A 16,485-nucleotide genomic window follows, 5' to 3' on the forward strand; every position below is an offset into this window, starting at 1 on the left:
TTGTAAAGCAAACCTTTATTGCTCAATTTCCCCCGAGTACTATATCCATGAAAGTCTAAGGACATTTAGGATAATCATAAGTTCAATTAACCCATACAATAGACAATTATAGGGTTTTACAACAAAAACCCCCAACTTACATAACTTAAAGAAATTAGGGTTTTGCTCTTACCTTAATCAAATGGTTAGATCGAAGTTTCGCACTACAAAACTCCTACATGTAGCTTGGGTAAAGCTTAGAACCCTCTAATACACAATAATACTAAATAAATTCCCAAATTAAGCACACACTTTAATATTTAGCTTTAACTTAAATAAAAATTAGAGTTTACGAATTTACCTCAAACTAATCGATGAAATTGAAGTCCCATTACCGAGAATCAAATCCCAACAAAACCCCTCAAACCTAGGAGAGCTAGGGTTTGTCAGTGCATTTACAAGCCAAGCTTGACCAAATGACCCAAAAGATGAAGGGAAAGCAGTCCCTTACTCTAGACTATCAACCTCCTTTTCACAGCCAAAGTGATAGAACTTTTGTATATAATTATGACATATGACTTATGACTTAGTACTATGGAATAAGTTAAGACTAGTCTCATTTTATTTTACATAACGTGTTAGAGCACAAAAATAAAATGATTTTGTGTATCTATATATATACCTTTTTTTCTTTTTTCTTTTTTTTTTTTTTTTACGTAGACACGTTAAAAAAAAAAAAAAAAAAACCTTGATTCCATCACTACATGCTACCTACCATCTTCACTAAGAATGACACCATAATTAATTCATTTGTTGAATAAATTTTCTTCTTGCGATACAATGAACTTAGTGCTTGGTTCAGTATTGCGCTCTATCTATTCACATCTTCATCTTAATTAATCATTTATTTTTTACCAGATAACCATAGCAATAAAAGAATACAATAAAGGGGTGGGAACTCCAACAAACAGCCTAAAAAACATTCATTATAGTGCATAAAAAATGAAAAATGAATCCAAACAGATCCGATCCCATAAAGCGTAAAACGCATCCAACTAAGTACAATTTTTTGGAACCAAGCCTATCTACCAATATCCAATCAATTAAGATTCATGAAAGCTTAATATTACAAAACTTTGTGTAGAAATTGTGCAAAATATACATTAATTAATACATACATATAAGGGCAGCTACCTAGTTGTTAGCCATTTACTAAATCCTAGAACTAAAATAGAGCAAAGAGTAAAACACTCTGGTGAAGACCATGGTGGCCATTTGGTAAAAAAAAAAAAAAAATTCATGGACATGGAGGTCAGTAGAGCAAGGTGAATGGAAGGGAATACAAGGATATTTCTTGAAACATATCTCTTAGTTCCTATAATTTGCAAGGCAAGGCAAGGATGGGCATTTTGGTCACTATAGAGATAGTAACATATTTAGGAGCGTTGATCTTTGGGGACCAGAGGATGGGAAAGAGATTGGAAAAGGACGGGTGCACCGTATTGTGGGTAGAGCAGCATCAGGACCGTCGGCGCATGCTGATAGCTTGGGGACAACCTAAAGGAAAACCTTTGCAATATGATTGCCAGCGCTAGTTTCGCCTGCAAAATGGCCAGATTTTGTCCGATGCACGTGCGGACCCCGAGGCCAAAGGGAATGAACGCCATCGGATGCTTCGAAGCGCGGGCCCCGCCCTCGGAGAATCGAGCAGGGTTGAATTCATTTGCATCGTTGCCCCACAAGGCTTGATCATGATGGACGGCCAAGATTGGAATCAAAATCTCCGTCCCACGCGGGATCCTGTATCCCCCCAGCTCCACATCAACTTTGGCCCGTCTGATCGTGGCGATCGTCGGAGGGTACAATCGGAGGGACTCGTTCAAGATCATGGTCAGCTGCACATTAGAACCGTATAGCCCACAAAGTCAAAAGACCAATTTGCCCCTCCATATTGAATTTTTTTTTTTTAAAAAAAAACATATTTCACAACATGACAAAACTGCCACTAAATGTTCCCACCAAAACAAGTAACAATAAAGCGAAAGGTGGCAGTTTGGCTTTTCTCAGGAAACAAACATGTGCTAAGAGACAAAAGCATGATTCTTTGTCCTCGCTAATAAATATATAAGCATACCGTCTTAAGCTTGACCACATCATCTTTGCTGGGGGTATCACGTGCTCCACACACCCTCAGAACCTCCTCACGTGCCTTAACCTGCCAGTGTGGGTGCATAGCTAGAAGAACCGTCGTCCACGTCAGCAAATTGGATGTGGTCTGTTTGCCGGCGAAGAAAAAGCTCTTGCACTCTTCCACAATGTCATGGACTGTGATATTTGATGTTGGCGAAGAATTTATATTTGATGCCTGAATCATCAGCCCCAGCAGATCCTTTCGACTTTTCTCCCCCATTCCACCACCACTCTCTTTCCGCCGTTCGATCAGCTTCACCACAGATTTCTTGATTTCCTTATCCAATTTCCAAGAATTCATGTTTCTCTTTGTGGGTAAGAATCTGTAACATCAATTTTTTCAAAAAAAAAAAAAAAAAAAAAAAATCTCAACTTTGTTTTCATTAAATCAATTAATAATATATTAAATAGACTTCCAGTTATAGTAAATAGATAGATAGGTGAGTGGCTGATAAGGACATGATACGGACTGGAGAATATATATACATAAATGAGAATTAGTAAAGAGAAGTGGGAACTCTGAATTACCTATACCCAGGAATGAAAACTTTTTGAAAAACATCGGCGGCGAGCGCCATTTGTTGTCCTTGTAGCCGGAAAATGGCTTTTCCGTCTTCGTAGCTGCTCCCAAATGCCGTTCGCGTGATGACATCTTCTGTAAATGTTTGAAACCACTCGGAAACCTCAATTTCAAACTCGCCGGACTCCGACATTGCTGCCCACTTTTCCAACATGTCCACCGCGGTCTTCGCTACCACGGGTATCAACAGCTAATACATATATACATACGTACATCACAAGAAAAGGGTAAACTTCATATCTTTTTTTTTCTCTTTTATAGTAAAAGTTTTATAGAGAAACTTAAAATTACCTTGAGATTTTCCATATGGAAGGTGGGGGTGATGATTTTGCGATGGTGAGCCCATTTCTCTCCTTTGAGGCTGAGGAGGCCATCGCCTTCAAGCTGCTTGACAAGTGGGTGAGCCTCAATCTTCTCATAGAATTCTGCCTTGGAGGTGAAGATATCTCTGATGAGGTCTGGATCGGCGATGGTGAGACGAACGGTCGGTCCAAACCACACCAGAAATGTTGCACCTGTAAATTAATACAGAAAGAAATTAATTTATATATAAATATATAAAAGAGACACATACACACATATATATATATATATGAGAGAAAAAAAAAAAGAAGATTTATCACGAACAAGGAAGTAGCAGCACACATCCTCAAGTAGAAAGTCTGAAGTATGCGAAAAGAGGAATTAAGGAGCAAGAAACATGAGAGCCATTAATTCAGAGTGAAGATGGATAGTGTAGACCCTACACATACACACACACACACACAGACACAGAGAGAGAGAGAGAGAGAGAGAGAGAGAAGGGGAGTGGGCGAAAAAACAAAATAAAGTAGGAAGAAGACAACTCAAATTAGAACTAGTACCAAACACATACAACTTCATTATCAGAGAATTGAATCCTCCTATAAAACAAATGAAAGAAGACAAACTAATCAGAGGAAGAAAAAAAAAAAAGGTAAAATGGAAACTCCACATCCAAAGGGTCTGAATAATAATAACATTTTAAGGCTTCTTCCCAATTACTATGATGGAAATGACTACAATGCTATCTAGCTACTAGCTTTCTTGAATTTTCCCTAGGATTGGAGAAAAAGAAAGAAAGACAGAAGTGGAACAGTCCAAAATCAGAGCTTCAACATCAAAGCCTGAAAAGTTGTAAAAAGAAGTACCCTAACTAAAAAGAAGAAGAAAAAAAAGAAAAGAAAAAAAAGAAGGGCATATACTGAAAAGTGACAAAGTTGTTGAGAAGAAAAAGGGAATAAATACCATAGATTTTTTTCCAGTGATGGTAGAAGGGGAGGACTCTGGGGAGGATGTTGTGAGAGAAAGGCATGGGATGAGAGGAGGCCTTCAACATCATGCCGACAAGTTGTTTGACATTTCCAATGAAGAAGCGGTAAGGGGGGCCTCTGATCCCTTGCCTGGAGAAATGGTCTTCAATTTTTCTGGGTCTCCACCAAAACACCACGACCACCTTCAGAACAAGCACTAGGAAGATGAAAGAGATAAACGGAAGCTTCAGCCATGACGACAAAAGCTCATCCTCCATTTTTCACTTTTCAAAAACTCTCTCTTGCTCTTGCTGCTCACTTCGTAGCAGAGCTGCCTTATATAACTTGCTTCTTATCTGCTTTGCTTATGTTGTCTACTTGTTGTGTAGTGACCTGGCTTTAATACTATAACATAGAGAGAGAGAAAGAGAGAGAGGTGGTTCTCTATAGAGGCTAGCCAAGGCCAACGGCGTAGGGGCCGCCATTGGAATTCTAAGGGTCAACGAGTGAGAGGGTTTTTTTTAATTTTTTTTAATCCTTGTAAGGCAATGTTACCCTTGTCCTTTTTCTCATAGTACTCTTATATCCCTAAAGTTAATTTTATTTATTTATTTTATGACCTCTTATAAAAACTTTGGATATTATGAATTTCTGTTCTCTCTTCATCTTTTATTTAATTTCTAAAAGATAGGACAAAAAAGATATAAAATGTAATAAATATCATTATCTTTTTTTGTCATATTTATTTGTTCAACAATTAACAAACTAACCCATTTTCCTTTTATTTTACTGCCATTTTTTTTTTTTTTTGGGTTTTTAGTCTATTTCCAAGGAAGTCCTACATGTTAGATGTGAGGAGATTTTCGTCATTTGCAAATTTTCAAAGAAAAAAAAAACAATTAAGGCATGATTGGAAGACAACAGAGGAGCATGAGGTGTACATTGTGTTGTATGGGTGGTTTTATTTATAAATAGTGTACCAAATTAAGATATTGGGAATGGTTGGAGCTGTTTGTTAATGTGTTATTATTATTATTATTTTAGTTTGAAAATGTAATATAAAGTTAAAAATAGTTATTTTGTTAGAACAACATACTTTATTCTCATGATTATGAATGAAGTCAATTTTAAATGTTTTTGTTTTGAGGAAAAAAAAAAAAAAAAAAAAACCAAAATTTTACCAAACAAAACCTACTGAATCATGGAAATTTGTAGAATCCTGCCCCCAATACCAACCCAAAAGAAAAAAAGGAATTTAATGTTAAGCATTTTTATATTGGCAATGTATTTTTATTTAGGTTTGGTTCTTTTCTAGGTAGTTAAGTGTCCCCATGTACCTTTAGTGACCCATATCATTATTAAAAGATGTAGCAAAAAAAAATATTGTAACTATATATATATATATATATATACTTTATGCTTTTCTAAAGCAAAATCTCTCTTTTTTTTTTTTTTTTTGGGGAAGGGGGGGGGGGGGGGGGGATTGAAAAATCAATCTTAATATATACTATTATAGTGAAAAATGGAAATGGTCTTCATTTTCTATATGTTCTTACAAGTTCAAAACAAAATACTAATGACACCAAAGGAGAGTTGTCTTAAAAGTATATATATTCCAACAAATATAAAAATAGAGTATAATTCTAATTAGTAGCTGTAGGAATTGTTTTTGTTGTTATTATTTAAAAAAAAAAAAAAATTAAATTATAGTCTACTTAAAAAAAAAAAAAATACTAGTGAAGACACAATGAATTATAAATTTAGAGATGATAAAGTCACAACTTTTTGGCACAACTTTGTAGTCATTTAAAAAAAAAAAAAAAAAAAAAATTCTTCCTATGTGGTCCTTTTTTTATTTGGTATTTTTTTTTAAAAAAAAAAATCTTCATAATAATGACCATTTTTTTTTTCAAAAAAATGACAATTTTTTATGAAAAAAATACCATTTTTTTTTTAAAAAAAATGCCAAATAAAAAAAAAGGACGACATATGATGTTACTGCTTCAAAATTTTTTATTTTTTATTTATTTTATTTTAAAAAAAAAAATAAGAGAAAAATTAATCCAAAATTAGGCCAAAAAATTTTACCTTTTTCATGCCCCATAAATAATAAATTTAACCCCTTTGTTGTTGTATATGGAGAGCGACAGATCTCATGCTGCAAAAAGGCAACACACAAGTCAACCCAATGATCTCACTCTTCTTCTTCTCTTCTTCCCTTCTTAATTTATTTTTTTCTTTCTTTCTTTTTTCCGTTACAATGGCCTCATCCACTAAAACAAAACCAACTCTTTAAAATATCACCAAAATTTTTATATTTTTTACTCTATGAATTTATTAAACAATCCTAATAAATATGTATTATTAATTGGATGAATTGAAACGGAAATTTTTTTTGTCAAACCTGCTGTCCCACTTCCATCCCTACCATTAACTGTAGATGGGGCCTGGGGGTGAGTAAATCATAATATTTATTGTTTACTTATTATTTCATAATTACATGATATAATAATATCAAAGATGGATACACATATATTTATGGTGGAGTAATAATGTATGCTTGTGATCATCTGGGTCTCGGGTTGTTGTTTGAACTTTGAATTGCTAGCAATATGAGTAACAAAATCATTAGAAATCTCTATCTGCTGTGGTTTGAACATTTCTTGGTTGGTCATGGGAAAAGAAGAGAGAGGAGGGAGGGGCACAAAGGGGGTTGTTGTTTTGGAATGTTGCTCTTAAATTAGTGCACATGGGAAAAAGGGTGTCTACTATAGGGTTTCTTTCTGTGGTTTAGGTGGGGAAATATGCTCTAGTGAACCCAACCAAGGGGTGCCCACTTAGAGGCAACCTCCCTTAATCTTGTCCTAATGCACCCAAGACATGTTGGGGCTATGTATCCCTCATGGGTCCTACTATTTTTTTTTTTTTTTAACTACAATTCAACGCTCACACTTTAGTCATTGGTGGCAAAGGGTGGCTGACTTTAACTCATTTACTTTATATCTCACCCAGCACGTCACATTGACCTCCATCCATCTATTTTTCTCTTGTTTTTCACACAAAAAAACACACCGTGTAGAGCGGACAGAAATTTGCCTAATTTGTACAAACTCATCTAATAAAATGATATGCGTCTCAAAAAAAACATGTGAAAAACACATATTATTAACAAAAAAACATGTAAGTGCTATTTTTCTTAGATGAGTTTGTACGAAAAGAATTTGTCCACATACGGCTACGCAAAATGTTCGTTGAATTGCTGAAATACTTGGTGAGTACTGTTTTTCTACCAAATCTTGTTGTTACTTGACTTTTTTAAAAAAAATCATTGAAAAAACTATATATATTTAAATAAAGTAGCACAAGTAAAACTAAAATGTAGAGTCGGATGTAAGTGATTTAGAAAAAGAGAATAACTTCAATTAGGTCATAGTGTAAACTGGGTGTTTTGCACATTTCAATAAAAAGCAGATACCTCAGCTTAAAAGACAAAAAAATAATATAACCATTCATACTGAATAATTTTTTTTCATTTGACAAAATATCTCATTGACAAAACAACCAGAGCTACCGCCTTGGTTGATTTTGGAGATTCTGGTGTTGAGACTTGGAGATGGATGGGGGGTTCGGTGGTGGGCGTTGGGTTAGAGTGAATAGAAAAGTCCATGTAATTGATTTGAATTAAAGATAAGACATTTTTCATCTTCAATGTATTTGATGTTTTTTTCCTAATGTATCAAATTTTTATTGAATGCTATTAAAAAAGAAAAAGAATTTTACACGAAATCTTGATAGAATGACTCTCTTAAAAAATAATAATTTATTAGTTACAATATAAAATAAATTTAACGAGTTGAATGTGAATGCACGCAATGAAATTCATCTAAAAGAGAGGAAGCAAAGATGCATACATGTTAGAAGAAGACACAAGCAAAAGGGAGAGGGAGAGAGAGAGAGAGAGAGAGAGAGAGAGCATCCAATTGTAGAGTAGTTCAAGAAAGATATGAATTGGTCCTTGAAGGTTCTTTTCAGTTCCTAACTTTAGATGGGTAGAGTCTGATACAAATAAAACTTTGAAAAATGCAAAAGGGAAAAATAGAAAAATCAGGCTGGCATTGCCATACAAACACTACTTTTCTCTGTAAAATCAAAAAACACATGCAAAAAGACAAACTAGAATATGCAATCACTTATTAAATAAGGTTGTGGATTTTTCGAAAATGACCAAAGTATTCCAACCAAGAAAAGCCTGCAGCAGATGAGGTACCTTTGTTTCCAATTTTCATTTATAAAGATTTAAAATCATTACTCATACAACAAATTAATTAAGCTTCCAAATCACCATCCTCTTTCAACAGTACATATATAAAACTTGTTTTTGTTTTTATACAAGATTTAATTAATTTGATAATTAAGGTCCTCCTTTAAAGTTTTAATCAGACAACTAATGCACATGCACATGCACCTCCCACCTATTTGTTATGCCAAATTGTCAACGAGGGGAATAAATGAAATTATATATATATATATATATATATATATATATATATATATATATATAATTTTCTTTATAAATTGAACAAAACTTAATCAAGGTGTGATGCAATATGATTAATAATAAATAAATAAACTTCAATAAGTTTAAAACACTTGCCAAGCATAAAGACTGAAAAGGGTGGTCCTATTTTCATACCACCCTTTATTTGTCACAAGATTGGACCTATCCTATGAGAAAGAGTGGTGTGAAAATGATAATTCATGATGTCTTAAATACTTTTGAAAAAAAAAAAAAAAAGGAAAAGAGAGCAAACTTTTGAACCCATCTTTATTTAACAATTATCTCACAACACTTATATAGCAGTAGTCTCAATCAATCCTTAAGTCGGTGCTCGTTAAAAGAGAAATGATGTATACACACCATACAAACACTTCACGGTCTAGTAAATCAAATGACTACTCAATACTCACATCAGTTGTGTGTGATATTTTAAAGATGTTTATGTAGTATGTACCAAAATGATGTGAATCTTATTTATCGGTACCCGTAACCTTTTTTTTTTTATTAATTGTTTTAATCCTCTCCAATGAGTACGTTCTACGTCATCTTAATACCCGTCTTGTGATAGAACATTTAGCACCGCCTTCACCGACAAATATATATATTATATTAGTGGGTGAAGACAATGTAGAAAGAGCAAAAAAGGGGATATGCACATAGAACATATCTTGTTCTCGTGATTAGAAAGTCTCCTTTTTCCTAAAACATGCTAGAAACGACACAAAATTTCCTAGAACATGCATACACACGTCTTGATTCCATTTATGGCATGCTTGACCAGGATGCCCCCATCTTATAGATGAGAAACTTTTGACCATGGCAGGGGAAAAAAAAAGCTTCAAGAATCCATAGCTACTCAATGCCAAATCCATTGGAGGAAGAGTTGGCTCTAAATTTTCGTCAAAGTGATAATGCCTATTCTTGTTTATAATATTAATTGTTGAATGGTCATGAAATGCGCACTTAATTAGAGAGTTTGGTCAACAACACCAAATAAAGCTCAAAAATTTTCCCACCAAAGAGAATGTGGATACGCATGCTTTGGCCCCCAGAAAAAAGGGCTCTCTTTGAGTTGGATTTTGAGGTCAAATTTGAAGATCCTCCACCCTTTTCGACTGACTTGGTGGAGCATGATTTAAATTCTTCTTTCTTCTCTCCTTTATACATATTCCTCCCATCTTTCAATCCTTGACACAAATCCAAATCACAAGTCAAACACTGACAAAGGCAAAAACCTAATTGTATAATGGATAAAGTTTGGAGGAATTTTATAGGAGCACTGAGGTGCTAGTTGTCTGTTTCGATTGGATTTTTTTTTTTTTTTTTTTTTGGCTGATTTGCTTGTATTTGGTTACGGTTATTGTTGTTGTAATTGTTATCTATAATTTGGTTCTTTTGTTGAACTTATAAAAAGGATCAAGACAGTTTTCTTGGATAAAGTTTTCCTTCAAACTGGATTGAAGGAATTTCCGTCAACTTAATCTATAAAAATGACACGTGTCCCTTTTTTTAATAACATGTGAGATGCTTAATTTATAAAAATGACATGTGTCCATTTTTTTAATAACATGTGAGATGCACGTGAGTTTTTAATAAAATTTATTTCAACTTTGTCACTGTTATTAAAAGAACAAGTGCATCTCACATGTTCAAGGGATACATATCATTTTTATAGACTAGATTGAAGGAAATTTTTCAAACCCAGTTTAAAGAAAAACTTTATTCTTGTCCATATTGTAAATAGGTTCCTCTGTCGCTTTTCTTTTCAAAACTTAATGATTTAATTTTTGAAATTAAAAACCCAGAAACTCAGACAAAAACTTAACAGTTAAATATTAATTTTTTTTTTCTTAAAAAAAAAAAAAGAAAAAAAAAAAAGGAAGTTAAAGTCAGAGGAATTTGGTTGATTAAACATAAAGTAGAATCATATTGGGATTGAATATTGATGGGTTTTTTGGTATCAGAATCTGGTAGAAATTCATGTGTAGTTACATCAATCCAGAATAAGCATTGAGAAGTAGGATCAATTTGGGGTTCTTGTATACATTAAAAGTAGACAGATCAGTGTAAAAGCATTTTTAACTTTTTCATCTCTTTTCTCATTTCTGTCTTCTCTTTTTCTTTTTTTCTTTTTTTTTTTACCTTCAAATATTGCCTGCTTTTGTGAGCATGAATATCAGAAACAAGGAAATATAAATATATATATATATATATATATATATATATATATATTTATATATGACGAGTTTTCGTCCACGCAATCAACGGTGTGACGGGTCCTGCACACAGCACAGCTGCACTGTCTAACTGTCTTTATTTCTATATTAACAGCCATGTCAAATCAACGCCTGCCAAGTGTCACCCAATCATTTACCTTTCTCACCATTTTGTCCACCCCATTTCGTTCCATCAACTCAAAGGGTTGGCAGATCCAGCAGGACCAGATCACCCTTCATTGGTTCTTTTTTTTTTTTTTCCTAATTACCGTTTTGCCCTTCTTTTTTATTTTATTTTTCCCACTTCCAAAATATAAAAACCCTATTTTTTTTAAAAAAAAAAATTTATCTTTACTTTCTTTAAATATTACTTTCCAATGTATTTGTTATTGTTGAGGGAAATGAGATAAAGAGAGCCAAAAATAAATAAATAAATTAATGTACTACAATAAACTTCTATATTGATGGTCAATTTTGCTTTGAAGCATACGCTAAATGACTAAAATGACTCATAATAACCGAGTTTAACTATTATGAACGATTTGAAACATCTGCGAAGAAGATTGCTCTAATGATTTTCTTTTTAGCTTTTGTTTTTGGCTATGCTTAATTGAGTGTTTTTTGTTTCTTTTTATTAGTTTAATGGAAGCATAGGGTGTAAGCTAGTTTAGGTTATAGGTAATGGTTTTATTAGGGTATGGGGAAATCTTTGAATGTAATGAGTAGTGGAGCTAAAGCTTTCTATCTTTTCCATCTCTCTTGGACTTTTATTATATCATAATTTCTCCGTAATGAAAGGGTGTGTCATTATTTCATAGATCTTCCTCCATAATAAGGAGCCACTCCTTTCTCAAATTCATAGATACCTATGAACCCTAGCTTAGGAGTCAACCACTAAATCTTTTCATGATTATTGAATAATACAATGCAAAATATTTATGATCCGTCTTCAAATTCACAGATCTTATGGTGTATATGATGCTACATCAGTGTCATTGATAAAAATTAGCTACAAACCAATGTTCTTTAACATGTGATAAGCACATACTTTGTTCTTCATGCTATTAAAAAAAACATATAAGAAGCATGTGCTATTAAAAATACATGTATTTCTCATATGCTAAAAGATATACTAATTTTTGTCTGAGTGTTAAATCTATGAAGATTTAACTTTCCAAACCCACAAAGAAAATTAAAAAGAAGAAGGAAGTTAAGGTTGAAGAAACTCATTTAAAAAGGGGGAAAAAGAAAAGAAAAGAAAGAAAAGATTTGTAACTGAACTCTGTAATCATGAAGTGATGAGTACCCTTTTGAAAGTAAAACCCAATTGGGCCATCCCAATCTTGATGAGTGGGTCAGGGTCAACTGACAAGGGTAATATTGGAAAATAAAGAGCAAATCACGTGCTTCCCAGATTTTTCTTTTTAAAATTATGTAAAAAGAGAAAAAAAGAAATGTGAGAAACAGCTGGGTCAGGTTTGTTTTTGAGTACAAAGATAACAACCTCTGGGTCTGGGTCTGGGTCTGGGTGTGGCAGTAGCAGTAATATATATATATATATATATATATATATAAGAATCAGAAGACGAATCCCTCGTGAATGGAGGGCCAGTGTTTTTCACTTTTTTTCAGTTAAAACCCCTTCTTTTTAATTTTATTTACAATTCACTGCCACCTGACTTTTATAATAATAATAATATAAAAATAAGAAATTGAGGGAAAACTGTAAGCAGTAAACAAGCAGAAGATACTACATTTCATGCCACATGTTTTGTCTCTTTAAAACCATCCTTGTCCATTTATGTCTCTCTCCAACGGCCATGTCTTCTCACTTGTACTTTTAACAAAACTGTCTTTTCATCATTTAATCCCCCCCCTCCCTTATTTCTTTCCTTTAATAAAGCCTAAAGCCTCACCCAGCAAATAAAAGGGTTCGGGATCCCCTCCCCCCTCCCTCCCTATTTTATTCCCCCAAAAATTCTATTTTTATTGAAATTTGGGTAAGAGACAGCATTTACATTGGTCTTAGTCAAAATAATTTTTTTAAAAAATTATTCTAGCTAATTTTGTAATAAAATGCAACAAAAAAAAAAAAAAAAAAAAAGAGAAAAATTTCACATCCGGCTAATCACTCTAGTTAAAGAATTGGCTACGGTTTACCGTCGCTTGTCGACCGCCCATTGATCAATAAGCAACTTTGACGGTCGGTAAACAGAATAAAAATACTGTTTCGACATCGGTTCAGTTCGATAAGCAGTATAAAAGTTTTTTGAAAAAACTTTACTTTAGCCTCCTGAACTTTCACGCGATTTGACAAACCCCCCATAAATTTTCAAATCTCTCAATTTGAACCCTTGAACTTTCAATTGCTCTCAATGTGGACCCCTCCATCAATTTTAGCCGTTAAAAATACAAAAAAGACCAAAATATCCCTGCTTTTTTTAAAAAAAATAAAAAAACGTTTTGGAATTAAGGGTAAAGTTAAAATTTTATACAAAAGTCAGGGGTATAAACGTCATGTAATGTTTAAAATCTGACGGAGGGGTCTACATTGAAAGCAATTGAAAGTTCAAGGGTCTAAAGTGAGAGATTTAAAAGTTTGGGGGGAGGGGGTTTGTCAAATCGCGTAGAAGTTTAGGGAGCTAAACTGAAGTTTCCTCAAGTTTTTTTATAGGTTAACAGACAATTAACCAACTTAGCCGATTTTTCAAGTGATTTTTAAATTTTATCTGATAACTTTTCTTATTATGTTTGTTCAGCTGATTTGTGGTTGTTAATTTGGTCAATGCTCCATGAATTTACTTTATATTTTCATTTATAAAACATATTCTTCATTAATTCTATAGTTACAAGGAAATTGATAAATTTTAACATAAAAACTTGTTACCGACAATTAACCGATCACCCAAAAGAGTCGAAACTATTTCTTGTCAGTATGAAGTCAGTTAATTAATCGACTTAACTGACTTTTACAAATCGGTAGATGAAAATGCCTCTATCGACACTGACCGAACCGATACTCACCCCTAATTGCTACATAGTTTAGTATATTTTAAATTAATAGTACAAATAAAAAATATTTTAAATGAAATAATAAAAATAAAATTTTTTTTTTCTTTCTTTCCCCTAGATTTATGATTTTACCATAAAAGGATAATGAGAGTCACGTCAAGCCACGTGGAATAGCACAATATTACAGTTTTCATTGTCTCATGGGTTTATGGTAGAAGAAGATTATGATACAAGGAGTTCCAACCCGACAAGACTCCTGCACTGCTCAAGCATATATAATGCTGTCGTTGTTACAAACCATAAATCATATAATTATTCGTTAAATACTTATTCCAACTAAATAATTTTTATAAACCACCTCTTCACAACACGTCTCCCACTTTTATTTGATGTGGCACTGTCCATCAATAATGATTAATTGACTATGTTACATCAGCAAAGTAGAGTGCACTTTTTTTTTTTTTAATGAATTCAAATTTTTGAGATAACCGTTAATTTAATATAGTATAATAATAGAATAGAGATCTTAAAGTCCAACTCGACTCTGCAGTTACTCTCCATTAAGCATTCACTTTGGCGGTACTTACAATGCGTAGTACATGAAAGCTAACATGAAATTGTGTGATGCCTCAATTTGATACTCCACTTAGTTGATTTTTCCTTCAGGTAAACAATAATTTCGTATGAACTTGTAGTCACTTAGCCCCATAATTTTTTATCAGAATAAGTTGTTGGGATGAATTGTGATTTGACATGGTATTAGAGCACAGGTCATGAATTCGAACTCTGTTTATGTCAATTTACCTTCAATTAAAATTAAATATTTCATTTGTTGGGCCTAAATGAGTGATTAGTGGACAATTTAAGATAAGTAAAAAGGGGGCTCTTGATAGAATAGAGGTAGAGCTAATTGCAAGGCAAAATGGATGTCATAGCAAAGAGAAATGATGGGCAAAATAATGACATGGTTGGTGCAGAAAAGCACAAAACTTCAAATCCAAGCATCAAATCTATAGTGATTGTATATATATATATATATATATATATATATATATATATATATATATATATAAATGGTTCCTTGATATGATAGAAAGCCTTGTATTTTCCTCATCCATCGTCTTGATAATTTAGCAAAGAAAGAGAAAGAAATAAGCGTTGGCCTTGACTCATCTTGAGCTTTCAAACTTCCAAGTGGTAAGAGATTGAAAGCATTGTTAAAAGCTGGAAATCCAGATCATCACAAGCAGGCAAAGAGAGAGGAGAGATAACAATAAATTCAGGTTTTCGTGTTCTCAAACTCCCATCACCAATGCATGCATATGACAAAGACAATGACAGTTGCTTCCTACCCTCCTATATTTATGCCCTCCCCCGTTTATGCCTAGGCACATGCTCCCTTTTCAGAACATGTCCTGTTTCAAGTTTACATGAAATACAGGCTACAATGAATTTTGTTTTCATAATGCCCCCATTGCCCTACCATCACCACTACTCCATATTTATGTTCTGTTCTGTTCTTTACATGAATTTCGTATATATATTCACAGGATGGGCCATTTTATGATAAGTCACCATCTTTCATTACTACTCTTCCCCACTCTTCCTTTTTTTCTTTTTTTTTTCCCCCCCTCCCTCATGTTTTGGTTTTACGGGAAGACAGGTTTTCTAATGTTTCTCTCTGTTTTGTCTCTGTTTTTTTTTTTTTTTTTTTTTTTTTTTTTCTTCTGTATTTTCAAGAAGAAGAAGAAGAAAAAAAAAGGGAAAAAGAAAGAATAGCCATTTCACCAAAAGAAAGAAACACGGGTTTTTTTTTTTTTTTTTTTCTTAAAAAAAAAAAAAGATTTGGAGCTTGCTCCGACCACCCACCGACAGTGAAAGGCACAAGGGTTTTGGAGGGTGATGGGGGTGAATTTTGAGCTCTGCAGAAGCTCCTGAAAAATTGGACAGTGTCCTTTGGAGAGCACCCCACATATGGTAGACATGCTGGCAAGGGGTAAAGACCAGCTTTGAGATGCCCCACTCTTGGTTGGAATGATGTGGACGAGTAGTGGGCGTGCATCGTATGCAGTGTCCACAAACCCACAATGATCGTCACCTGCTCTCTCTCTAGTGTAGTAGTGTGGTTCGAACCGACAGGGACAGGGACAACTCCAATGGAACTAGTTAAGGCGACCTAGGCTAGGAGCCATTGTCGAGTCAAGTGAAGGAGGAGCCACGCATATTTCTTTTTGAGGCAGCCACTGTGCAAGTGGGTTTGTTTTTCTTTATATTTTTTGGTGACTTAAAGAAGCCATGTGAGATTCACATGTGATGATGAGGCTGCCTCTCCAAATTTTTGGTGTTATTCCAAGTACAGACACTAAAAAACATTGCGAGACAAATATGACAAATGTTGCAACAACCCACCCTTCTCTTTTCTACCCCCACTCCCTCTAATTCTCTCATCCAAGATTAACACTAAAAAAGTAGCAACTTATTGAGCACAAAGGCTTGTTAATTTGGCCCCGAGTTACTTGAATCGTAGTCAGGTGTAAATGAAATTTCTGTGATATTTTTGGAATTACCGGGATAAATTATCAGTGCCACACATCTGGTTGAGGATATCTTCTTAGGTTTACATATGAAAGTGTGAAGGCGAGGAAGAACATGCTCAGGGCATACGCAATAACGAAGAAA

General features: G+C 33.8%; 1 protein-coding gene across 1 annotated transcript; it reads right to left on the reverse strand.

Moving 5' to 3' along the window:
- Nucleotides 1-1,088: 1,088 nt before the first annotated feature.
- Nucleotides 1,089-4,327, reverse strand: BAS1 (Cytochrome P450 superfamily protein). Its single transcript, XM_088511855.1, has 5 exons — nt 4,016-4,327; nt 3,041-3,264; nt 2,698-2,939; nt 2,114-2,492; nt 1,089-1,874 (listed from the first exon to the last, which is right to left on the reverse strand). The coding sequence occupies exons 1-5, from the start codon at nt 4,296-4,298 to the stop codon at nt 1,416-1,418; spliced, it is 1,587 nt and encodes a 528-aa protein (XP_088367981.1). The 5' UTR covers nt 4,299-4,327; the 3' UTR covers nt 1,089-1,415.
- Nucleotides 4,328-16,485: the final 12,158 nt, after the last annotated feature.

This window comes from Corylus avellana, chromosome 11 (genome assembly GCF_965113065.1).
Source record: "Corylus avellana chromosome 11, dhCorAvel1.hap1.2, whole genome shotgun sequence".
NCBI classification, from domain to species: Eukaryota; Viridiplantae; Streptophyta; class Magnoliopsida; order Fagales; family Betulaceae; genus Corylus; species Corylus avellana.